Source organism: Natator depressus, chromosome 6 (assembly GCF_965152275.1).
Source record: "Natator depressus isolate rNatDep1 chromosome 6, rNatDep2.hap1, whole genome shotgun sequence".
Taxonomy (NCBI): Eukaryota; Metazoa; Chordata; order Testudines; family Cheloniidae; genus Natator; species Natator depressus.
The window spans coordinates 111,274,503-111,299,509 of NC_134239.1; the positions used below are offsets into that span (position 1 = coordinate 111,274,503).

General features: G+C 43.4%; 1 protein-coding gene across 1 annotated transcript in view; it reads right to left on the minus strand.

Moving 5' to 3' along the window:
• Positions 1 to 18,708: 18,708 nt before the first annotated feature.
• LOC141990195 (exocyst complex component 3-like) overlaps positions 18,709 to 25,007 on the minus strand; it is a 36,688-nt gene continuing 30,389 nt past the window's right edge. Inside the window, exons 9-12 of the mRNA XM_074957175.1 lie at positions 24,079 to 24,234; positions 21,092 to 21,213; positions 19,713 to 19,901; positions 18,709 to 18,870 (exon numbers count right to left, since the gene is read on the minus strand). Coding sequence (XP_074813276.1) covers positions 19,718 to 19,901; positions 21,092 to 21,213; positions 24,079 to 24,234 — 462 coding nt within the window. The 3' untranslated portion in view covers positions 18,709 to 18,870; positions 19,713 to 19,717. The remainder of the gene's footprint in view (positions 18,871 to 19,712; positions 19,902 to 21,091; positions 21,214 to 24,078; positions 24,235 to 25,007) is intronic.

Genomic DNA, 25,007 nt, shown 5'->3' on the forward strand with positions numbered 1-25,007 from the left:
TAGTCTGTTCGGTATTTGGGAGGAACAAACAGATGATGTAGTCATATCCTATGATAATGTTCTTTCTATTCCACTAGTATCTCAGGATGTTAAACAGCAGCTACTAAAGTTAGATATTTTTAAATCAGCAGGTCCAAATAACTTGCATCCAAGAAGTTTAAGAGTTGACTGAGGAGCTCACTGGACTGTTAATGTTGATTTTTCAATAAGTCTTGGGAAAGTTCCAGAAAACTAGAAGAAAGCTAATGTTATGCCAATATTTAAAAAGAGTAAATGGGATGACCTGGTTAATTATAGGCCTGTCAGTCTGACATAGATATCAGGAAAGATAATGGAGCTGCTGATATGGGACTTGATTAATGAAGAATTAAAGGAGGGTAATTTAATTAATGCCAATCAACATGAGTTTATGGAAATTAGATCCTGTCAAACTAACTTCACATCTTTTTTGTACGAGATAACAATTTCAATTGTTACAGGTAATAGTGTTGACCTAATATACTGAGACTTCTATAAAGTATTTAACTTGATACCACATGACACTTTGATTAAAAAAAACTAGAAAGATATGCAATTATCATGTCACACATTAAATGGATTAAAAGCTGGATGATAGGTCTCAAAATGTCATTGTAAAGAGGGGATCATCCTTGAACTGGTGTGTTTCTAGTGGGGTACCACAGGAATAAGTTCTTGGCCTTATACTATTTAACATTTTTATTAACAATCTGAAAGAAAACAAAATCACCACTATAAGTTTTCAGATGACCCAAAAATTAGGAGAGTAGTAAATATGAAGAGGACAGGTCACTGATACAGAGCGATCTGGATCTTTTGGTGAGCTGGGCTCAAGCAAACAATATGCATTTTTGTACAGCTAAATGTAAATGTATATAGTGTGATGGGGCAAGGCCAGATGGCTATAGAAAAGTAGTGAGAGATAGATATATTAGCTCCAGGCTAAACAAATCCCTGGTGCCAGGATAAGTGAAATGGCAGCTGCTCCAGGTCAATTAAGACACCTGGGGCCAATTAAGAACTTTCCAGAAGGCAGGGAGGATGCTAGGTTGATTGGGACACCTGAAGCCAGTCAGGGGCTGGCTGAAACTAGTTAAAAGCCTCCCAGTCAGTCAGGTGGGGGTGCATGTCAGGAGCTGTGGGAGGAAGTTGCGCTGTTGTAGAGGCTGAGTAGTACACACCATATCAGGCACAAGGAAGGAAGCCCTGAGGTAAGGGTGAAGTGGAGCTTGAGGAAGTGAGGGCTGCTGTGGGGGAAGTAGCCCAGGGAATTGTACATGTCATGTTTCTAAAAGGTCAGCTACCATAGCTGATACTATTAGGGTCTCTGGGCTGGAGCCCGGAGTAGAGGGTGGGCCTGGGCTCCCTCCCCCTGCCCCCAACCTTTTCCCCCTGTTTAATCACTGAGACTGGGAGACATCAGAGACTGTGCAAGGAAGGATAACTTCTCCTCACCTCCCTCGCTGGCTTATGATGAAAATGGCTCAGTAGACTGTGACCCTTGTCTCTAGAGAGAGAAGAGTTACGTGGAGGGTCACAGTGAGCCTCTGAGGCTAGTGAAATCCGCCAGGAAATGCGGGACCCACAGAGGCAAGGACAGAGCTTTGTCACAATAGCTAGGAACAAAGAATGTAGGCCCTACTTACAGAATGGGGACTTTACCCTGGGAAGCAGTGACTCTGAAAAACATTGGATTCAAGGTAGATGTGGTGGATTCAAGAACATGAGCTCCTGATGTGGTCAAAAGAGCTACTGTGATCCTGGGATGCATAAACCAGGGGAATCTCAAGTAGGAGTAGAGAGGTTACTTTACCTCTGTATTTGGCACTGGGTGATGTGACTGTTGCTGTGCCCAGTTCTGGTGCCTGCAATTCAGGAAGGATGCTGACAAGTTGGAGAGAATTCAGAGAAGAACCATGAGAATGATTAAAGGATTAGAAAACATGCTTTATATAGTGATAGACTCAAGGAGCTCAAACTATTTAGCTTAACAAAAGGAAGTTTAACGGGGGACTTGATTACAGTCTGTAAGTGCCTATGTGGGGAACAAATATTTAATAATGGGCTCTTCAGTCTAGCAGAGAAAGGTATAACACAATCCAGTGGCTGAAAGTTGAAGCTAGATAAATTCTGACTGGAAATAAGGCATACATTTTTAATACTGAGAGTAATTAACCTTTGGAGCAATTTCCAAAGGGCCGTGGTGGATTCTCCATCGCTGACCATTTTTACATCTAGATTGGATGTTTTTCTAACATTATTTTGGGAAGTTTTGTGGCCTATGTTATCCAGGAGGGCAGACTAGATGATCACAGGGGTCCATTCTGTCCTTGGAAGCTATGAAATCTGCGAATGTCGATAGAGCTGTGTTCTAGGGCAGAAGTTTATCTATAGTAAGAAATACTTTTTGAAAATGAGGAGCTGACATTTCTCCATTCAATATATAAACAGGGTCTGGGTTCTACCTTGTCCCAGAACCATATCTGCAAACCATGGGTTGCCCCCCACAGAATAACTTGATCATGTTCTGCTGTTCTCTATATCTGCAATTACCATTAGCAAGTTGCAGCATATTAAATCTAGGTGAGACTTTCTTTCTACTTGATTTTAAACCAACTTTGGTGAATCAGAGTTCACTATAAGCAAGTTCTGTTCTATGCACAGAATGCCACACTGACCTGGAATATTAAATACATGTTGTGCACAGTGAATATAGTGATGCATTTTTAAATGAAAAGGATCATTTTTCCTCCCTTCATTGCACAGGGGGAAAGTGGAGCAATAAATATGAGGCTATAAAGCCAGGGAACCATCATACAGTGTTGGAAGAGAACACTACCATATTTTGAGGTGGTTTATTGTGTTCTGTAGCTCCATCTAGTGGATGGTTTTCAATTTCACTTCAATATCTGAAGCTGTATTATCATATGGATTGCACCAACAGACTGGGCAGGTTTCCAGTATGCCCTATGGATTAAAATGTAAAGTGATATTATGTACCAATCATGCATTCCTTTCCCAGCCTAAATTTCCATTGATTTTAATAGGGCCTTGTTTCCACTTAGGAAATTTGGACCCCAATACACCTGAAACACATCATCTCCACACACAACATTTCTCTCCCTGGTACATAAGAATTCTCCCCACCACCTGGAGCACAGCTGACCAGAACTGCTCTGAGCATAGTGAACCAACATGCAGTCCTCCACTGTCTCAATTTCTACTGGTGCAGTAGCCAGGTAGATGACAAGCCTTAGTATAACGGCCCCAGCAGCAGGTGTGGAATGATGAGGAGCGGGTACAGAACTTGTGCAAGGCCATATTCCTGGGTCTGTGTGCCGAACTCGCCCCAGCCCCACACCAAAATGAGAGCTTCACTGACCGAGGAGAAGCGAGTGGCAATTGCACTCTGGAAACCTGCAATGCCAGATTGCTTCCCGTCAGTTGGGAATCAGGAGTCAGGAAATCTACCGTGGGGGCAGTTGGAGTTAGGAAATCTACCGTGGGGGCAGTTGTCATGTAAGTGTGCTGGCAGGGCCATTAATCACCTCCTGCTATGCGGGACTGTGACGCTTGGCAATGTGCACGACAGAGTGGATGGCTTTGCAGCTATGGGTTCCTGAACTGCGGTGGAGCGATAGATGGCACATATATCCCTATGCTGGCACCAGACCACCTTGCTGCAGAATACGTTGGCAGAAAGGGCTGCTATTCTATGGTTATACAAGCATTGGTGGATCACTGCGGACACTTTACCAACATCATTGTTCGCTGGTCAGGGAAGGTGCATGACACACACATCTTTAAGAACACAGGCCTGTTCAGAAAGTTGAAAGCAGAGACTTTCTTTCCTGATCAGTGGATTATTATTGGCAATGTTGAAATGCCAAGTGATCCTGGGAGACCCCGCATTCCCCTGGCTTCCCTGGCTCATACAGCCATAAACTGGCCATCTTGACAGCACCAAGGAGTGCTTCAACTGCTGGCCCAGCAGATGCAGAATGACAGTTTAATGTGCCTTTGTCATTTGAAGGGGGTGCTGGTGTTCTTTATTCATAAGACTGAACCTCACTGAGAAAAATATTCCAATGGTTATAGCTGCCTGCTGTGTCCTGCATAATATCTGTGAAACAAAGGGGGGCAGTTTCCACCAGGGTGCAGGGCAGAGGTGGAGTGGCTGTCTGCTGAATTTGAGCAGCCAGCACAAGGGATATCAGAAGAGGTCAACATAGAGCTGTACAGCTCAGGGGGCTTGGAAAGACCATTTTAATAGTGAACTAGAGTAATGTGTGGTGTTGAAAGTTCTCTACCTGGCCCTGCTCTTTTGCAGCCTGGAATGAATCATGTGGTGATTCCTGTATATGTAGGAATAGAACATTCTTAATGCACATACTAATTTTGTTTGTGAAGGATCTTATGAGTTATGTGACACTGGGCAGTAACAGGTAAGGGGTCACTTTCAGAACTGCTGAGCACCAGTCAGCACATGTTGTGAGCTATTACAGATGAATTATGTTCCAGATGATAGAACAACAACAAAACAAAAAACAACGAACAACCCAGGCCATTCAAAAATAAATACATTTAAAACGTAATAAATTAAGAGAATAGACCTTATGAAGGAGAAAAAACATTCCTGTCCATTTCAGCTACACATATACCAGCCGTGACTTCCACAGGTCAGCGTATGTGAAGCTGTGATTGTCTTTAATGTCCCCCAGCTAGAGTAGTAGGGGGAGTGCGGTGACTTCTGATGTCACATGGAATGTTAAAGAGGGGTACAGATAGGTCTCAATGTAGAGTTCTGAATGTGCTTTGGAGGGAAGCAAGCTTGGGATTGTTGAACCTGCAGATCCACCAGAGTCTTCAGCATCTCTGGTTGCTGCCAGAGAAACCCCGTTATGTCCTGGGGCATGCCCCTCTTCTTTACCTGGGCCTTTCTCCTCTCCACTCTCTCCTTTTCCAGACTTTCTGCAGTGGTCATCCTCCAGGCCCTGAGTGCGCGGTCAAATGCAGCACTGGCTTGCAGGACATCCTGGAACGTGTCATCCCCAGTCCTCTTCTTTCTCCTCCTTATCTGGCTCAGGTGTTCTGTGGATGTGGAGGGGGAAACCTTGAATGCTGCAATGTCAGCAGCTGCAGGTAAAACACAGAGAGGTACCACCGTAGTGTATTCACTACCTGTGTTCCCCCTAACAGTGGCACTGTTGCGAGATGCAGCGAGGTGCAGCGCTGTTTTGCAAGGATAGCTTAATGGTTCTAACCGTCATGGTGGGAAGGATTTGAATGCAACTCTCAGAAGTTAATTCCGAACGTCAGCAAAGGGAACTGGCTACTCAGTCATATTCAAAGGATCAACTGAACACTAGATGGTCTGGTTGTCCCCTAGACCTACCCCTTCCCCTTTTCTCCCAAGAAGATTTGCCACTGAAGGTAAGAAGAAGAGCGAAGATATGGTTGGAGGATGTAGGTCATTCTTGAGACATCCTTTGAGTGGGGCAACCTTAAAAAACTTTCCTGAATGTCCAAATATTATTTTTGTGTTGAAGGCTGGATAAACGTTCCTGTGTGTGTGTGTTCTGTAGTGTCTCTTGTAATAGACCGAATATAGGACTCAAATGTGGTACCCACAGAAGGGATTCTCCACTTGGGATGTTGGAGGCATGGAAGTTATTATTAATTCTTTATATTACAGTAGTACCCAGAGGCCCCAGTCATGATCCAAGCCCCATTGTGCTGGGTGTTGTACAAACATAAAATAATAGTCAGTCCTTGCCCCAAAGAACATGTGCAATCTAAGGCTCTGATCCTACAAGCCACTGAGGTAGGGATGGGCTGCCCTAGAGTCCGGCTGACTTCAGAGGGACTCTGTGATGGCTGAGGGAAGAACGGCCATACTGGGGGCAGGGCTGCAGCGGGGAAAGAGGCGGGATCTGCATTAATTACCCCTCGGTTTTTTGTTTCTATTGGTGGCATGCATCCGCACATCACCTCGATATCGGTGCTGCACATAACAAAATTCATTCTGCACCTGAATGGAAAAAATGAGAGGGAACTTTGTTACGGAAAGCAAAACTTAAGATGCTGAACTCATTCCCCTTGTGCCCCCAAAGTTTTAGGCACTACAGTTCCACTTCTGCTTGGGCTTGCTTGTTCTCAGGGCCAGTCACAGCAACAGCCATGGTGAGTATGGTTCTCTGGGTTGGGGAAATGAGGAGGGAATTGCTCAGGTGCACGATTCTCGTCGTATAGGGCAATGTCACTGAACACTGGCACCATTTTCCACAGGCAGTGGTGATTTTGGCTGAGAATAACCAGAGGCAGAGCTGCTGCTGGTGTCCCAAAGCTTCCCGGGTCCATATGCCGGTAGCCTGTGTAATGCAATGGTTCCTGCTGAAGTTATCACTGAGGGTGTGGGAAAATGTCCTACCGCGGCAGAAGAAATAAGGTAGCTCTCCCTAGAAACCTTTGGCAGAGCACCTCCCTGAAAGTTTCATCAAGATCTCCCTGGAGGATTCACAGGATATCCTGCTGCACATAAACCATCTGCTCCTTATGCCCCGTCTATTCAAGAGGGGAGTGAAGAGCAGATAGCAATTCTACCTCCCCTGGTTGTACCACTACCTCTTCTAACCCAAGTAAATTAATAAATCCAAAGATGTCTCTTGCTACTGTCGGGGGCCATCCCTGATACTGAAAATTAAACTACACCCTTACCTGAGATTCCTTCCCCTGCAGCGGGCTTGCCCATGTGCAAATGGCTGGACCTGTACTGGAGTCAAAAACAGGTCCTGACTCACTGTGCAGCTGGATCCCCTGGTCATCTGTCCCCTATACTCCTCCTCCGCTTCCTTGTCCATCTTCTCCTCCTCACTGTTCATGGCAGGGCCGTGTGACTTGGGCTCCTCAGAGGTGTCCAGTGGTGCAGTCTCTGCCAAGGATCTGTAAAAGCAGCAGGTCTGAGGCTCGGCTGCGGATTGATTGATGGCCTCTCTGGCCTTCTGGTTTGCCTGCTGCAGCTCCTTGGCTTTCTCATGGCATAGCTGCTGGTCCCTGTCATAGCCCTTCTTCTGCATCCCCCTAGCAATCTGCTTGTAGATGTCCACGTTTCTACAGCTGGATTGGAGCTTTGACTATAGAGCCTCCTCTCCACACAGGCCCAGGAGATCAACATCTCCTTTCTACGCCAGGCAGGAGCAGGTCTGCAGCATATGGTCGCCTGGGCCATTGCACTGAACATGCTAGGCATGCTCACCAAGCCAGGAAAAGGGATTTCAAAAAATCACAAAGCTTTAATGGGGGGGGGGGGGGAGGAGATTCCCTGGGCAGCGGCTCCCCCCTAGTGTGACATTGTGGCCAAAGGGACTAATGTGATCCTGGGATGCATAAACAGGGGAATCTCAAGTAGGAGTAGAAAGGTTGTATTTGGCACTTGTGTGACCGCTGCAGGAATACTGTGCCAGTTCTGGTGCTCACAATTCAAGAAGGATGTTGATAAATTGGAGGAGTCAGAGAAGAATCATGAGAATGATTAAAGAATTAGAAAATATGCCTTACAGTGATAGACTCAAAGAGCTCAGGCTATTTAGCCTAACAAAGAGAAAGTTAAGGGGTGACTTGGTTACAGACTACTGTATAAGTATTTGAACAAATATTTGATAATGGTCTCTTCAATCTAGCAGAGAAGGGTATAACATGATCCAACGGCTGGAAGTTGAAGCTAGACAGATTCAGACTGGAAATAAGGTTCCAATGATTTAAAAAATTACACAATATACCAAGAACTGTAGTAGATTCTCTATCATTGACAAGGTTTACATCAAAGTTGGATGGTTTTCTCCAAGATCTGCTCTAGGAACCATTTTGGGGAAGTTCTCTGGCCTGTGTTATACAGGAGGTCAGCCTGGATGATTCCACTGGTCCCTTCTAGCCTGGGAATTAGGAGTCTCCAGCCTTTGTTTGCTGCTGCCCTGAGCTAGAGCTGGGTGAACTATTCACAGAAAAGAAGTTCTCTTGTCCTCTATTTGGATTGTAAGCTCTTTGTCCTTTTGATCTATGTCCATACAACATCTAGCACAATGGGGCCTGGCCAGTGACTGGGGCTCCTAGATGTTATTGCAGTACAAGTAATACATTTTCTCCTTGTCTGTTTGCAAACAGACTCTGTTCCTAATTCATCCATTATCTGGGTGGCAGAAATACTTGGGTGGCGTGACTACATATTTGCATGAGTATTCATGACACTGTCTCTCTCTGCATAGCAAATGTGCTTGTCTGAACCTTGGCAGAAAGTACACAAGATGAATGTCCAGACTGCATTCATGGATTTATTCCAACAAATGGTGGCTCGTAGTATTCATTCCATTGCTGTAGTGGTTGAGCACCCCACACGCGGGTTAGCAGCCCATTGCAGACAACACAACACCGATAGTATCTCCCAGTCTAGAAAGCTCACAGTCTAGAATGTGGACACAAACAGCAGGTGAATAAACTGACAAATAGAAGTGGGAAGGACAAGGTAACAGTAGAGAGAGGTGCATTAGTAGTCACCAGTTTGATGGAGTGACTTTTTTGGCACTTTTGACCAATCTCTGCTCAGCACCGAGGTTACGTTAATACTGTAGATTCAAAGATGATAATGACAGAAGGGGCCACCGTGATCTCCCAGTCTGACCTCCTGAATAACACAGACCATAGGACTTCCCTGAAGCTCAACTCACAGACTTCAGTGATTGCTGCTGAAAGCTGACACTCACAGAAACAAGAGACAGTCTGAACCCCTGTTTTTAGCAAGATAACTTTCAGGCTATAACATCATCTGCTGTTTCCTTATTGCCTCTTTATTATTACAGCAAATTCTAGTATCTAGTCAGCCCAAAGTGTGTACCCTTTGGAGACTGGGAGCTGTCATAAACAGGATCACAACCTGCAAGTCCTCTGTCCTGCCCTCCCCAGCTCCACTAGATGGCAGCAATTGTGTATCTTTTTCACTTCTTTTCATTGCTCCCATTGCACTTTTGTAAGATGCACACTAAGCTTTAAGGCAGCCGTGAAGCTGTCTTCTATGCTGTAGAGTGCCCTTCCCCTCCTGGTAAATAATTGTCTTTATCACCATTTCTAATCAAAGGGCTCTTTTTTATACTCTGCTACTTCTGGAATCTACCCTAAAATGATGTCCTGGGGCCATAGCTCCCCACAATTTCCAGTCCCTCCTTCTTTGACCATATTAATTAAGCTGTGACACTCTGGGGACCTTTCCCAGACCTGAAGAGCTCCGTGTAGGATGAAAGCTTGTCTTTCTCCCCAGAAGAAGCTGGTCCAATAACAGATATTACCTCACCCACCTTGTCTCTTTCATATTAATCAAGTGTTTTGTAGGGTGTTTAACATTATTAATGTCTATGGATGTTTGTTGTAATAAAGATTAGTTGGCTTTATCAGTGAGTGTATGATCACTGTCTTGTCTGTCCTGGATGTTTATGTCGTCGTCGTCCCCCCCTCCCCCCAGTCAGGAGACTGATGACTAAGCTGGGGTTTTCTGTTCTCAGCTGTAACCTTTGACCTGGAAAGTCACAGCTACAGACAAAATGTGAAAGAGATTTCCACACACAGGTTATTCTGGCCAATGTGGTGACAGACACGTGTCACGATGTTTGATTCATTAGCTCCCTGGATTTTCCTTTTTGGGAGGGAAAAAAAAATCACAAATAAAAAACCAGCTTCTGTTTTATAGTAACAATACCTAGCTCTTATACAGTCCTTGTCAACAGTGGATCTCAAAGCACTTTATAAAGGAGGTCAGTATCATTAGCCCTATTTTACAGATGGGGAAACTGAGGCACAGAGAGCACAGGTGACTTGCTAAGGTCACCCAGCAGCAATAGACCCCAGCTCTCCTGAACACAGGCCAGTTTCCTATCCACGAGGCCACACTGCCTAGTGAATTGTTCCTAAAGAGGTCCAACTCGCTGTGGGTCTTTTTTTCTTCCCCCAGAGGATGTTATATGTCTGATGAAACTGAAAGGCTCGCACACACTTGCCTTGAGCACTATATCCTCCTTCCCCATACATCATACTGCCTTGTCAAAGCTATTTAATAAAGCCATGATATGCATATGGCTATGAGAATCTCACGAAGCCTCTGCTTCTAACTTACATCTAGAAGGTGCATTAGTGCTTGCAGTGCAATTCAGGGGATTTGAGACTCAATGAAACTAACTCTCTTGCGAGACAAAGATAAATCCTTTAAGGTGGCTGCTGTAGACCATCTGACTAACCTGGGGAGTCAGAAGTCTCCTGGAAATACAATGTCATAATTAACCCTTTTATAGACACTACATCACTGTTCAGAGACCCCACTAATAATTAAACTGAGCCCCTACAGTAGCTGTCAGGTTACCTGCCAAGCTATTCTGGGAACAGACAAAACTAGAGCTGGTCTCAAGGCACAAAATTCAGATCCAGCAGCCCTAATTTTGCAGGCTCTGTCTGTAGAAAGCCACTCCCTCCCCCCTCCCAGGTTGGGAAAGTAGGCAACTGGTAACAGTTAATCAGCAAAACCCACTTAACCCTTTCCCTTCCCTGAGGAGCCAAACCTGTTAGCTGGGCGAGTGGTTTCAGATTAACATTGATAGCCTGTCACTGGGTTGTTTCGCACGCTTTCCTCAGCAGTTCTTAATAGATGCTCCCTCGGAATCCCACCGGATTTGTATCTCTCTGAATGCTATGGGGTGGAACTGTGCTCACCCACACAGAGCTTAAGTAAATGTGATATGTACAAAGAAAAGGAGTACTTGTGGCACCTTAGAGACTAACCAATTTATTTGAGCATGAGCTTTCGTGAGCTACAGCTCACACGAAAGCTTATGCTCAAATAAATTGGTTAGTCTCTAAGGTGCCACAAGTACTCCTTTTCTTTTTGCGAATACAGACTAACATGGCTGTTACTCTGAAACCTGTGATATGTACAGTGAGTTTGAGGCCCTCTAGCCCTTTCAGTAGAGAACAGAGCAGATGCACAGCTGGGCTGTGTCTGCAATGTACACCACCTTCACTGGGATGGGAACCGGTTGATCAGCACAGTTCACTGACAATGCCCTTTCCTGTCCCCAGCCTGTCCCCTGTCCCAGGGCCCCTCCCTGCTGCCATAAAAAGATGTTGCGGTCATGATCCATGATTCCCTTCCTTTAGGGCCTCCTGTCAGGGTTTGTTTGTCACACAAACAGTGCATCCGATGAAGTGAGCTGTAGCTCACGAAAGCTTATGCTCAAATAAATTTGTTAGTCTCTAAGGTGCCACAAGTCCTCCTTTTCTTTTTACAAGCAGTGCAGGAAGCTGAGTTATTCTTAGTCCCTAGAAATGCTTTGGAAAACCTGGTGTACTGTAACAATTTCCCACACACAGGCCCCTCACCAAAAAACTCCAGTCCCAATGCTGTGCTCTCGTTCCAGAACCATGAATTACCGAGATGGTTCCAAAAAGTCTGTCACAGCAGAACATGAGGGGCTGCAGCCAAACAGCAGCCATGGAACACAGACAAGGAATCGTCTTCCAGCAGTCAGTGGCTCCATTCTGTGCCAGTCACAAGAGGAAATGGGAAGAAAGGATCTCTCAGAAAAGCTGAGACGTTTAAATCCTAGGAACCAATGTTATCTCCCTTTTAAAGTCCTGGTGCCCGTGGTCTCATGAGGTGACTTTAATGGGAGCAGGACCTCTGTGCCTGATCTAGGATGGGGCTGAACATCCTCTGTTCCTATTGGCTGGTGGGAATTGAAAGGAGGAATTCCTCATCCTCTGCAGCCCCTATATGCCAAGCAAGAATCATAAGCCCCGCAGCCAGTGTATCAGGGGAGTGGAGGAGGCTCATTGTCGAGGGAGTCTCTGGAGTGCTGAAAGCTACAGAGATTCTGTGCTGCCATAGACCATGGAGCAGCTCACTAGCAGCCCACAAGAGGCTGCTGTAAATTAGAGCAGCTCTGAGCTGCTCTAATTTAGCTCTAGGGTACAGGAAGTCCTGGCTGCTTTAAAATTTATCAGCAAGACAAGATGGGTGAGGTAATATCTTTTACTGGACCTTCTTCAGATCTGGGGAACTAACAGAGTGTCACAGCTAAGCACAAGAGGGAACACATTGTTTAGCATAGGCAGTTAATATATAGTGCAAGGGGCCATTCAAGTGAAGTGGCCTGTTAATACCTCTCCAGTCATAGGAAGGGAGGGGAGAAAGGGCAGCTGAGAGGGGTTGTTTAGTGGACTGTAAATTGTAATAAGCCATAAATCCAGTGTCTCTACTATTCAGTCCATGATTTTAAGTGTCTAGGAAAGTTATGGATGTAAGCTCCCAGGCTTATCGTTTGAAGGTGTTGTGCAGGTTTCCTTTGAGGATGAGGACTGAGAGGTCACATACAGAGTAATCACTTTGTGAACAGTTTTCACCCACAGACGATAGGGTGTTTTTGTCTTTTATCATTTTTCTGTGCAAGTTCATTTGCGCACGTAGTGAGTATCTCATTGCAGCCTCTTAGTTGCTACTGGGGCATTTATTGCACTGGATGAGGTACACCACATCTTGTGATAGGCATGTGTAGGACCCAGGGGTCTTGAAAGGTGCGTTGTTGGGGGTGTTGATCATTGTAGAAGCAGAGATATGTCTGCAGGTTTTGCATCTGTTACTGTGGCAGGTTCTGGGGCCGCTTTGAGTTTGTGTGCCCTGGTGTGCGGGGAGCTTGCTTCTGATGATGAGCTTGGAGAAGTTGCGGGGGTTGTTTGAAGGCCAGAAGAGGGGGTTCCGGAAAGATTTATTTCAGGATGGGTTTCCCATCAAGTATGGGTTGTAATTTTTCAGTGGTACCCTGTATGGGTTCCATTGTGGGGTGGTAGGTGACAACTAGGGGTGTGTGGTCAGAGGGGGCATTATTTCTCTATTGAAATAGGTTTTCTTGGGTTATTTGTGTGGCCCGTTCCATGATGTGATCTACTTCTCTGGTGGATTTCAGAGTAACAGCCGTGTTAGTCTGTATTCGCAAAAAGAAAAGGAGTACTTGTGGCACCTTAGAGACTAACCAATTTATTTGAGCATAAGCTTTCATGAGCTACAGCTCACTTCATCGGATGCATACTGGGGAAACTGCAGAAGAGATCCACTTCCTGGACACTACAGTGCTAATAAACAATGGTCACATAAACACCACCCTATACCGGAAACCTACTGACCGCTATTCCTACCTACATGCCTCCAGCTTTCACCCTGACCACACCACACGATCCATCATCTACAGCCAAGCTCTGCAATACAACCGCATTTGCTCCAACCCCTCAGACAGAGACAAACACCTACAAGATCTCTATCAAGCATTCTTACAACTACAATACCCACCTGCTGAAGTGAAGAAACAGATGGATAGAGCCAAAAGAGTTCCCAGAAGTCACCTACTACAGGACAGGCCTAACAAAGAAAATAACAGAACGCCACTAGCCATCACCTTCAGCCCCCAACTAAAACCCCTCCAACGCATTGTTAAGGATCTACAACCTATCCTGAAGGATGACCCAACGCTCTCACAAATCTTGGGAGACAGGCCAGTCCTTGCCTACAGACAGCCCCCCAACCTGAAGCAAATACTCACCAACAACCACATACCACACAACAGAACCACTAACCCAGGAACCTATCCTTGCAACAAAGCCCGTTGCCAACTGTGCCCACATATCTATTCAGGGGACACCATCACAGGGCCTAATAACATCAGCCACACTATCAGAGGCTCGTTCACCTGCACATCCACCAATGTGATATATGCCATCATGTGCCAGCAATGCCCCTCTGCCATGTACATTGGTCAAACTGGACAGTCTCTACGTAAAAGAATAAATGGACACAAATCAGATGTCAAGAATTATAACATTCATAAACCAGTCGGAGAACACTTCTATCTCTCTGGTCACGCAATTACAGACATGAAAGTTGCGATATTACAAGAAAAAAACTTCAAATCCAGACTCCAGCGAGAAACTGCTGAACTGGAATTCATTTGCAAATTGGATACTATTAATTTAGGCTTAAATAGAGACTGGGAGTGGCTAAGTCATTATGCAAGGTAGCCTATTTCCCCTTGTTTTTTCCTCCCCCCCCCCCCCCCAGACATTCTGGTTAAACTTGGATTTGTGCTGGAAATGGTCCACCTTGATTATCATACACATTGTAAGGAGAGTGGTCAGTTTGGATGAGCTACTACCAGCAGGAGAGTGAGTTTGTGTGTGGGGCGGGGGTGTGTGTGAGAAAACCTGGATTTGTGCTGGAAATGGCCCACCTTGATTTTCATACACATTGTAAGGAGAGTGGTCACTTTGGATAAGCTATTACCAGCAGGAGAGTGAGTTTGTGTGGGGGGCGGGGGGGGGGGGTGAGAACCTGGATTTGTGCTGGAAATGGCCCAATTTGATTATCATACACATTGTAAAGACAGTGGTCACTTTGGATGGGCTATTACCAGCAGGAGAGTGAGTTTGTGTGTGGGGGGGCGGAGGGTGAGAAAACCTGGATTTGTGCTGGAAATGGCCCGACTTGATTATCATACACATTGCAAGGATTGGTTAGTCTCTAAGGTGCCACAAGTACTCCTTTTCTTTTTAGATAAGCTATTACCAGCAGGAGAGTGGGGTGGGAGGAGGTATTGTTTCATGGTCTCTGTGTATATAATGTCTTCTGCAGTTTCCACAGTATGCATCCGATGAAGTGAGCTGTAGCTCACGAAAGCTTATGCTCAAATAAATTGGTTCATCTCTAAGGTGCCACAAGTACTCCTTTTCTTTCTCTGGTGGAGTGTCCTTTGATGCCTGCACTGGCCCCTACACAATCCAGAAACAAGGGTAAAACAGGGAAGTTAAAGCCACCCTTGTCCCCTATTTTCCTGGAAGCACAGCACAGATGGGTTTAAATATGTCACAGGATCATATCTAGAAAGTCCATAGGTTTGAGATCTTTCTCAGATCAGGGCAGATTCACCTCCAAACTCTGCAGTCCAATATGCAGCAAACAAGTCTAAGAGTGCATTTTTCTTCATTTAAGTTTTATTTGAATATTTTATGGCTCCATTGCAAAATAAGAAAGAGAAATTTACAATGAAGAAATATTATTTAAAATAAATATCTTTCACATACAGATATATATTACAGAACACATTGTATATACATACACAGACAGGATTTATTTACATAACACTATGTTCCAATACATGCCGATTTCCAATTTACATTTATTTATTTAGTAAGCACAAAACCCTTCTCTGAATGTGACTATCAGATAGAGTAGAAGCAACTAATTACCAATATTTATTTGAAGAAATCTTTCCAGTGCTGTGGAATGTATTTTTAGACCAGCTATGATCAGGATATCTGAAGGGTTTTGTCTGTTTTTATTTATTTGCTCTGTAATGCTTGTTGATTTAAATATCAATAAACATGGGCTCACTATAATCCTATCTCCAAGAAATATTAGATATAACGTATTCCCTGCCCCGGAAATAAATGCGTAAGTCATAGCACAGAAGGATGAATACTGTGACTAGCTTGATATACCCAGCTCAATTCAGAGCCCAGGCCTGTATATTTTGACAGATGTCCATATTTCTTTGTGTGGCAAGAAGTTTGAGGCTGGATGAGCTGGGTGCAACATGCAGACTGTGCTGTCTTCCAACCTGTGCAAAGTGGGAGTGAATTTTTTTAAATTGTTTTACTGAGTGATTTATAAGTCCATTGAATGTTTAGCTGGACTAAAAATTGCACATTTATCTAATACCTGGACCATCTGAAGCTTTAGAAACTGTTTTCAAACAGAACAGGGAGTCAGCTGTCTTGGAAGAGTAGCCAAATTACTGACTTTTGTTAAAACGCTCTTCCTAATCCTTTAATAGCTGAAATTGACTTTTATGATTTTGAAGTTCTCACAATTCATTAAAAGCAATAAAGAGTCTATTGGGGATTAAATCATTTGGTCCATGGGAATCAAAGATGTGCTCAGTATTGTACAAGACAAAAATAATATTAATACTCCCCCTCCCTCATCTCCTGTCCCTGTGAGGCTCACAAAGTAAAGGCAGCATTCTGCAAAACCTTACAACCAAAAGTAGTGCTTACTACTCATCCCAGTAGTAGGAATTTGCATGATTGGGTCCTAGAACACAGACATACTGTAGATCAGGACCAATTACCTCCACCAAAGCTCCCCTCCCATCTACCCAGGACAATTAGCAATATGGGAAGGACAGGGTGGTTGTGAGCCCTTGACACCTGTTTGCAATCCCCAAAGAAAGATAAGGCTTTTTTTTTCTTCATCCAATTATTTAATGTTGGGCTGCAGAAGGTATTTGGTCTTTACAGGCCTCAGAGAATAACAGGTCTTTATGAGGAGGTTAAAAAGGGAAAGGAAGGGCCAGCTGCCCTTGTATTGGGCGTGGAGGAAGGCGCGAAGATGGGCCTAGAGAAATAAACTCAGAAGGCTGTGAGTGGAGCTGTGCGAATAATGGATTTTCTGGTTCATTGGCCATTCTGGAAAATTAAAAACACCGAACCCCTTGGGTTGAACTGACAGGTTTCAGAGTAGCAGCTGTGTTAGTCTGTATTCGCAAAAGGAAAAGGAGGACTTGTGGTACCTTAGAGACTAACCAATTTATTTGAGCATAAGCTTTCGTGAGCTACAGCTCACTTCATCGGATGCATCCGATGAAGTGAGCTGTAGGAAAGCTTATGCTCAAATAAATTGGTTAGTCTCTAAGGTGCCACAAGTCCTCCTTTTCTTTTTGGGTTGAACTGAAACTGTTCAAAATTTTTGGGAAAACAAAAAGTTGGGAAAAAACTACAGTGTCCAGTCAAACAAAACGTTTGCTTCACTGCTGACCACGTCTGATTATTTTACACATTTTCAAAACAGTCAATTTGAACTGAAAAATCAAAATGTCATCTTTTTTGAAAGGAAACATTTTGATTTTCTCTGAGTCCTTTTTAAGGGATTTTGTTTGTTTTTCTCACCAATTTGGCAAAACCGACACAAATTCACCAAATGTTTTTGTCCCTGAAGAGGCAGGGCACATTGGCCCATTGACATAGAAAGAATATGGGTCATGTTAATAGATCAGATCCAAGGTGTAGGCCAGGGCAGAGCTGTGCAGGGAAAAGTGAATGAAGAGTTCAAGCTGAGATGGCAAACAAGGGAGAGCAATTTTTTGGTATGGTGTGGTGCCACTTCTAGTTAATTAACAACCTCTGTGACTCAGCTGGTGTTTGCTGGTCCTTGAAGGGTCACTTAAGGCAGATTACATGGTCATTCTAAAGTTGTTTGAGTTGTGTTTTAAAACCCATATATTTGCCATGGGCAAGGCACCCATTCCCCTGTTCACCCTGTGTGTCACCTTACTTGGAATAGGTCTATTTGGGTCTAGTTGTAGAGGGAGGTACCGTTCACCAGGAGTAAGGAAAGCAGAATCTGGCCTTTAAAAGCTAGTTTCTTGAAGAAATGAGCTTTCAGACTCAGCAAAGAGCACAGATAAGAGTTTATAATTTTGTAGTGTGACACCTTTTAAAATTTCATTTTGATTTAGGGGACTTTCCCCCAAACATCTCACGGAGCAGCTTGATTACAAGTTTTTCATATACACAAAAACCAACCAACTTGCTTCTCTTGTTCCATTCCTAATTAATCATGAGCACATTGAACTGCCAACAAAACAGGGGTAAAAGGCCATGTTTGAGGAAGCTGTCACTGATGCAGAATGGCTGCCTATAAGAGTTGAAGAGTATCTGATAATCGCAGTTTTTTTCTGCACGGCTAATTTGTTTACACTTGTCAGAATGGCAGTGACCTATATTAACACAATAGCAAATGCGGCCTTGAACCAAATCCAGCTCTGAGATTATGACCAGCCTATACATGGGCAAAAAGAAGGGCTATTATTTTCCCCTACTGTACTTCTTGTCTAGTCACATCCGAAAGAAGTTCACACCGACCCAGAGTGGAAACAGCTATTTTAACTGTCCACTGCACACGAGACTTCCACAGCAAAAATTCCCATGTTAAAGAAATGAGAGTATTACAGCAGGGGAAATTTTCGGTAAACGGAGTTATATGGCTGGAAAGACAAACTCAGCTCTGAAGCCAGTTATAAAACTAAGATACTAATTATGTCCTATGTCCACAATCCATTGTAATGGGCTACTGGGGATTGATGTAAGTTCTGTGCTCTTAGTATGGCTTTCCATTTAAGCAACTGAATGGGACACAAAAGCTAAGTTGCCACATCCTGCTTCCCCTCTGTGGGCATGCAAGGCCCCAAATGCTGTGGAAATGCCGCCTTCCGGCTGAGCAGGATGCTAGGGAGTAACCATGCGCCAAAAGGCTTCTGCAGCCCTCTGCATGCCACAGAGCATGCTGCATAGTGGCTCTCTGTGCAGGACTGTGGAAAGGAGCATTGTAGAAGGACTGGGGAAATGGCAGGGGCTTACTGACCCAATCCCCTACTGAAGCAAGATGTGGCTCTCTCCAGTGCTTCTCTCCCTAGCAGCCATAGCCCAGCTAAGCAAGAATCTAGCTGCAGGTTTGAGGGAGGATTCTAACCCATGTGCATTCCCCTTTTCAGTTGGACTTCATGCAGGGAACCATGGTTTGGGTTTATGTGATCTTCTTGTCTTGAAACACTCTGGCACATGTTCTCGCATGGCCTACAGGCTGTTTTCAACAGAAAAATACTGTTTGCCATTCCGAGCAACTTTCAAGTAGCTGTGATCTCTGATGTTGCCTGCTGATGATGGAGCCTTTGTGACACAGGCGAGGAGGGTGGCTTCTGACTTTCCATATTAGACCTGAGTGAAAGAAAGGAAATGTTTGTGAAACTGAAATAAAACAATGTGTGTGTGTGAATGCACTCTCAGTACAGAGCGAGGCGATAAACCTACATAGGGAGAGCAGCCAAAGATTTAACATGATCCTATGGTTTGAAGCTGAAGCAAGACAAATTCAGACTAGAAATAAGATGTAAATTATTCAGAGTGAGGGTAACTAACCATTGGAATGAGTAGGCATTGGCCATCACTGGAAGTCTTTAAATCAAGACTGGATATCTTTTCAGAAGATATGTGCTAGCTCACTCAGAAGTTATGGGCTTGAATGCAGGAATCACGGTGAAATTCCCTGGCCAGTGTTAAGGAGGTAGTCAGACTAGATGACCATAAAGGTTCCTAATTGCCTTAAAAGCTATGAATCTATGCACTCTGTTGAAATGCATTGGACTAGGGGAGATTTATGGAGGGACCAAATGGAAAAACATTAAGTATTTGTTTAAAAAGGATAGGGATTGTCACTCCTAAGCAGGGCTAACTGGACAGTCTGAACAGGCCCTGTGCTCTGTGATTCTCTGTGATTAGACTAGGAGCCAAGAGTTCTGGGTTCTATTCACAGCTCTTCCACTGACCTGCTGTAACTTGGCCAAGTCACTTAAGCACTCTGTACCCCAGCTGCTCTATCTGCAAAATGATACTCAAAGACACGCCGAGATCTACAGGTGGAAAATACTATATAAGAGTTATTAATGCCGATTTGTATTAGAAATCTAAAAAAGTGGCATTACAGTCACAGCAACTATTACATTATCTAGCTATAAATCTATTTACACACACCTATAGGCATATTATTCACACACACTCACCTTTCCTAACAGCAGCAGCAGCAGCCACAGACTCCATATTTTCCAGCCTTTATTTCTATCTTGTCAAAAAACAAATTGTGTCCTCTTTCAGCTTCCACATAATTATCATAAACCACCTCCAACACAGCATTTCTGTCTTTCCAGCTGAGAGTTCCTTTGATGTCCAAGATTATATTCAGATGTTCTTTCCTTTCCAAAAGTACCAGGAATCAGACCAGTAAAACAGAGGAGACAAATATGTTTGCTTGATAAGACTCAATTACAAAGAGCAGAGTCTTGGAAACTATTAAATTTCGGCTGCTGATAAATTGGTTTCTAACACCTATGGCCACCCAGCCTGTTATAGCTGTATTTAAAATTATGATCTCACCTAGCCAAAGCTTTTCCTGACCCAGTTCTCTAGTAAGAGCAGAGCAGGACTGTTTGATTGTTTGGCAGGTTGGTTTTTATGGTGACTCCACATTTTATTTTTAAAAGCATTTTTTGTACCCCTTCTGCAAAGAGATGGTGACCTCTTGGTCACCTGGAAGATGGTTTTTTCCTCTGTGTGGTAGTTGCTTGACTGAATTGAATGGTCACTTATCACCCTATTTAATGATGCGGGCAATAAGAACCCAAGTCAGATGTGATGTAAGCAGGTGTGACGCCATTGAAGTCAATGACATTGAACCAGCGCTAGCTTTGGCCCTAAGAGACTACGATCAGAATGGGTATTTTTCCGAGTATTGTCTGTGCATATAAGTTAACTTGGAAAAATACAGTTACTAGAACAGGGCATCAGAAAAATGATGGAAGGAATTGAAGGAAAAAAACCAGAACAGTTTGACAAACTGAGATTAGCTACAATTTCATTTTTGGAACTAAAAGTCAATTTTAGTTCCTACTGTCAGTTTCCTGTGTGAAATGTAGTGCTGAATGCACGCTGGATAATGTATAATTAATGACACACAAAAGAACTACGTTAGAAGAATGTTAAGGTTGCCAAGTTAAACATTCAAAAGTTAAGAATTGCCTGAATTAAGATTGTTGGTGCAATGCTAATTTGGCCCCCTTGTGCATGTGCATTATGATATAGTCTTTAATTACATGATCACCTGCGACTTTTTTCCTCTGGACCCCTATCTCATTCAGTGCACAGAATGGGAAATGTCAACCCAAATGGTCAACGTTTGATAGTTATAAGCAACTGAAAACAGGATCTAATAATGGAGGTGTCAGGCAGCCTTAACTATAGATGTTGGTACCAGCTCTGACTATAATAATCCCAAAGCACAGCCAAGAAGGTGCACAGGTAGTGTATTGGATAACAAATATTGTTACAGGATTTATGGCTGTAAATAACCAGCTAAGCAGCCTGAATAATCCATGCAATGCCTTACCTTATATCTGGAAACTTGTGGACAAGAATCACAAGCTGTATTTTCATTGCTTCGATGTCAGTAAGTAGAATAAACTCTAGGATTCCTTCAATAGGATCATCCAGTGAAGCAGTTCTAGGGCCCTAGGGATATAAGAACATATGCATTCAACTGGAGTGGCGGAGGAAGTAGAGTGCACTGTGAAGATCTGGCTTCAGGATCAGACTTGGGTCACCTACTTGTGGACCAGAAAGAGCTATGAGCATTGCAGGGGTTGTGTGGTATTTTCCCCCAGATGTAAGAATAAAATAGAATCTAATCATGCAACTGCATTAGCATCCCCTACTGGTCAATACATGCAACTGCATTATTGCTGGCTTTAAACAAGCCCACCAAAAGAGCGAGGCTATGAGGGGGTGAAATTCGAACAGAAAGACAAAGTGAAAAAAGGGTTTGATCCTGCATGGATCTGTGCACTCCTGCAGGACTGAGCCCTATAAAAGCAAGGAAAGAAATATTCCTTTTTTAATGACATTTGATAAATGAGGATTGGGATGAACTGCCCAGAGTTAGCTTCAGATCTTGCTCACATTTTGAGTAGGAAGGTAATAAGAGTAAATTGCTACTCTGAATTATTTATGCCACAATATCAGCATAAATTCTATGGCAAAGCAAACCTAGGGAATGTGCTGTTCAAATTAGTTCAGGACAAGCACACATTCCCACGATATCTACTTAGCACCAAGAATAAGACTGGATTTTCCAGGAGCTAGCACATCTCTGCACTGAACATAAATTCAAAAGATAATATTTAGAGAAAACCCTCCTCTCTCTCTTCCTCTGCATTACAGAAATACAGACTGCGTGTAGCTCTGCATACCAAGAAAACTATAATTATTGCCGGGTTTTGCTCCCTAACATACTCAAACTGTACAATATTCCCTGTTTGTCAAGCTCACTATTATCAAATATTATTTATTACAGAGTGCCAAAAAGGTCTATACAGAGAGGCAGGAAGACAAGATCCTTGATCTAAAATAGCCAAAGTGTAGGTGACTGAGCCGTAATGCTTAACACAATCTTGTTCGCTCTTCTTTTACAATATATGTAATTATTATTTAGCAAACACTTCTTTGAGGGGAGGGCTGGGAGTTTCAACATGTGTTTTGAGAAGGGACTTGAAAGGGGAAAGCATGGACACATGGCAGGCTTGGTCAGGAAGCAGGTGCAACCATGGTAGTAACTGCATGCATAAATTAAGTATGCAGTTGAGCATATATTTTGCATGCACAATTGTGCACCTAACTTGACTGAACATCAGCCCGCATTTTTAAGTATATTTCTTCTAGCAAGGTTTTCAGTGCTAATACCCTGAGCAATGAGAGAGGAAAGAGCATGGGTGAAGGGAGTGGCATTTTACCAACTGCATGCAGATTGGTTCTTCAACCTGTGTATATTATAGATTGTGTGTGCTTATACATACAATTAGATTTTCTTGGATTGCCTATGCATTGCCTAATTTAGTGATAAGATCAGCTCTTCTTCCATGTCTTATACAATGCTGAGCACAGCATTAATGGTAAGTTTAAGAACTATCTGTTAGAGATTCTTTTTTTTTTTTTTTTAAATAACATATTTCTGGTGGCCTCTGAAAGTTTTAAGCACTCTTTAAATGGCCTACTTAATACAATAGACTTTAAAAGTACTAGCAGTTTTCATTTTTCCATACTGAGACTAATGGATTAATTGCAGTGAGTCTGAGCTTTTTCCAAGGGAGACTAAAAAATTTTGTTTATTTATACAGAGTTTGAATCACTGACAACCAGTTTACTGCAGCTCTCACTGAGGATAGAAAGAGAATTGTCAAACCCAAGCAGCCAAAAATAATGAGTTGGGCCTAAGAAATCATGTGATTGGCTTAAAATTCATAGATTCTTTAAAATAATTAATTTGGTGTCTTTTTATTTGTGCCATTTAGTTTCTGAGCCCTTTGGGTTCATGTTTTCCAGCTTTTCTCTCCAACCGTAAGGCTGGTAACTTAATTTTTTTAAATGAAAGCTAAGAGCCTGATGTAATCACATGACTCCAGTAGCTGGGGGATTAGGAAAAATGCCAGATGTTGAGAGATTTGCTATAAAATCAAAAGTGCTGGCAATACTACAAAAGCCTCTTTTCACATCCCAGACTGCTGTTTGCATGCACTTCCTTCTGATTTCACACAAAACATCCAGCATCCTTTGGAAATTCATCTGTTCTGGATCCACCTCGCCTCTGCTTTGCTTTATCTTGTACTCACCAGTAATTTATTTGGGAAAATGTACCAGGTAGCCAAGAATTACAGTATTCTTAATTATAATACATTACTAGGCCCCCTGCAATGCATTTCACCCATCTCTCTACATGTGCTTTACAAACCTTCATAATAATCCTGATCCCTCTGAGGTAAGTAAAAGAGATACAGCAAGCCCTTTACCCACCACTGAAATGCAGCAACTTCTGTAGTGGAACACGGAAGCATCCAACAGCCTGTCAGAGCAGGAAGTGAGAAGGATACCGTATCCAACTGAAACTATACTACAGCAGACCTTTGAGGAGAGTGTAGGTTCTATAGGACTCTGGCAAAAGCCGCATGGTAGAGCAGCATAGACAACATCACCTGTTCTACTGAGACAATTGCCCCCTGAAGTACAATGGGCCTAGATGATGTAATTGACTCACCCCAGTTTTGAGTCTCTCACTGTTTCGTGTTACAGGGGAAAAAGTAGAAATCTTGTGGTTCCCCCTACATTCCAAAGCTACAAACTAATAATATTTTGCACCATTGATAGCAGATTTGAACTGCCAACATGATGTCTTGAAACATGACTGATGTTTATGTATGGGAAGCTGGGTATCAGTTTGTTAAGTGCTCCTGTTCCATTCAGAAATGTGCCGCTCATTGCCCAGGTTCTTGTACTTGGTGGTGGAAAGAGTAAACATAACACTGCAAAGCCAAATCAAAGACTTACGAAGCATTCTTCGAAGAGTGTTTGCATTGCCCTGTGATCTGCTTCAATTTTGTTGGCAATTTTCCTCCGCTTTGCAGAAGATGACTTCCCAGAAGCAGTTAGGAGAGCCTGAACATACTCAGTGATAATGTTGTGGTGGACAGTCTGGATGAGGGTCTGTTCCAGACAAAGAAACAAAGATTAGTCTCTTTGTGCTGAGTGTGGCTATGAGTAAAGGCCGATTCTGGATAGAAAGACACTGACCACTTTGGTTTCACTCAGAAGCAGGCCCCAATCTTCCCCCTCTGAACCCTTTTAAAGAGTCTTGCAGTGCTAGTCTGACACATGGATGTACTCTGGTGCGCACAATCTGCTTAGAGACTATGGGTGATGAGGGCCATGTAAGTATTTAAAGGGAATGAGAGAGATCTAGCCCTCAAATATCACTAAGAAAAGACAGTTTATTGGACAAAACTACAGTTCATTAACAATTTAAATCAGGTCAGTTTTAGACTGCAGTCAAAGCACGTAGGAAATCTCTAGCCCCACCCCAAACAAACTTAGCAACACAGTCAGTTCTGGCTTAGTGTTCTACCCCAGCACTGCTACCTGATATGGCATTCGTGTGACACAATGTCCAGTGACAGGTTCTAACGAGCAAACAGAATAGCTCCAAAGTTCTATGTTGCAATGCTTTTTCTATCTTTGAATTGAAATTAGTGGTGGTGAAAGGTGCCATATTTACAGATGTGGAATTGGAAGTCTTGTTTTTAACCATAGGACATGCATAGCACAGGCAGCAGCAATGCAAACTTCCCCTTAATGAGAGGAAGGATAGCCCAGTGTTTAGGGAACTAGCTTTCTACATGGGAGACCCAGGTTCAAATCCCTGCTGTGCCACAGACTTCCAGTGAGACCTTAGGGAAGTTATTTAGTTTCTCTTGGCCTTC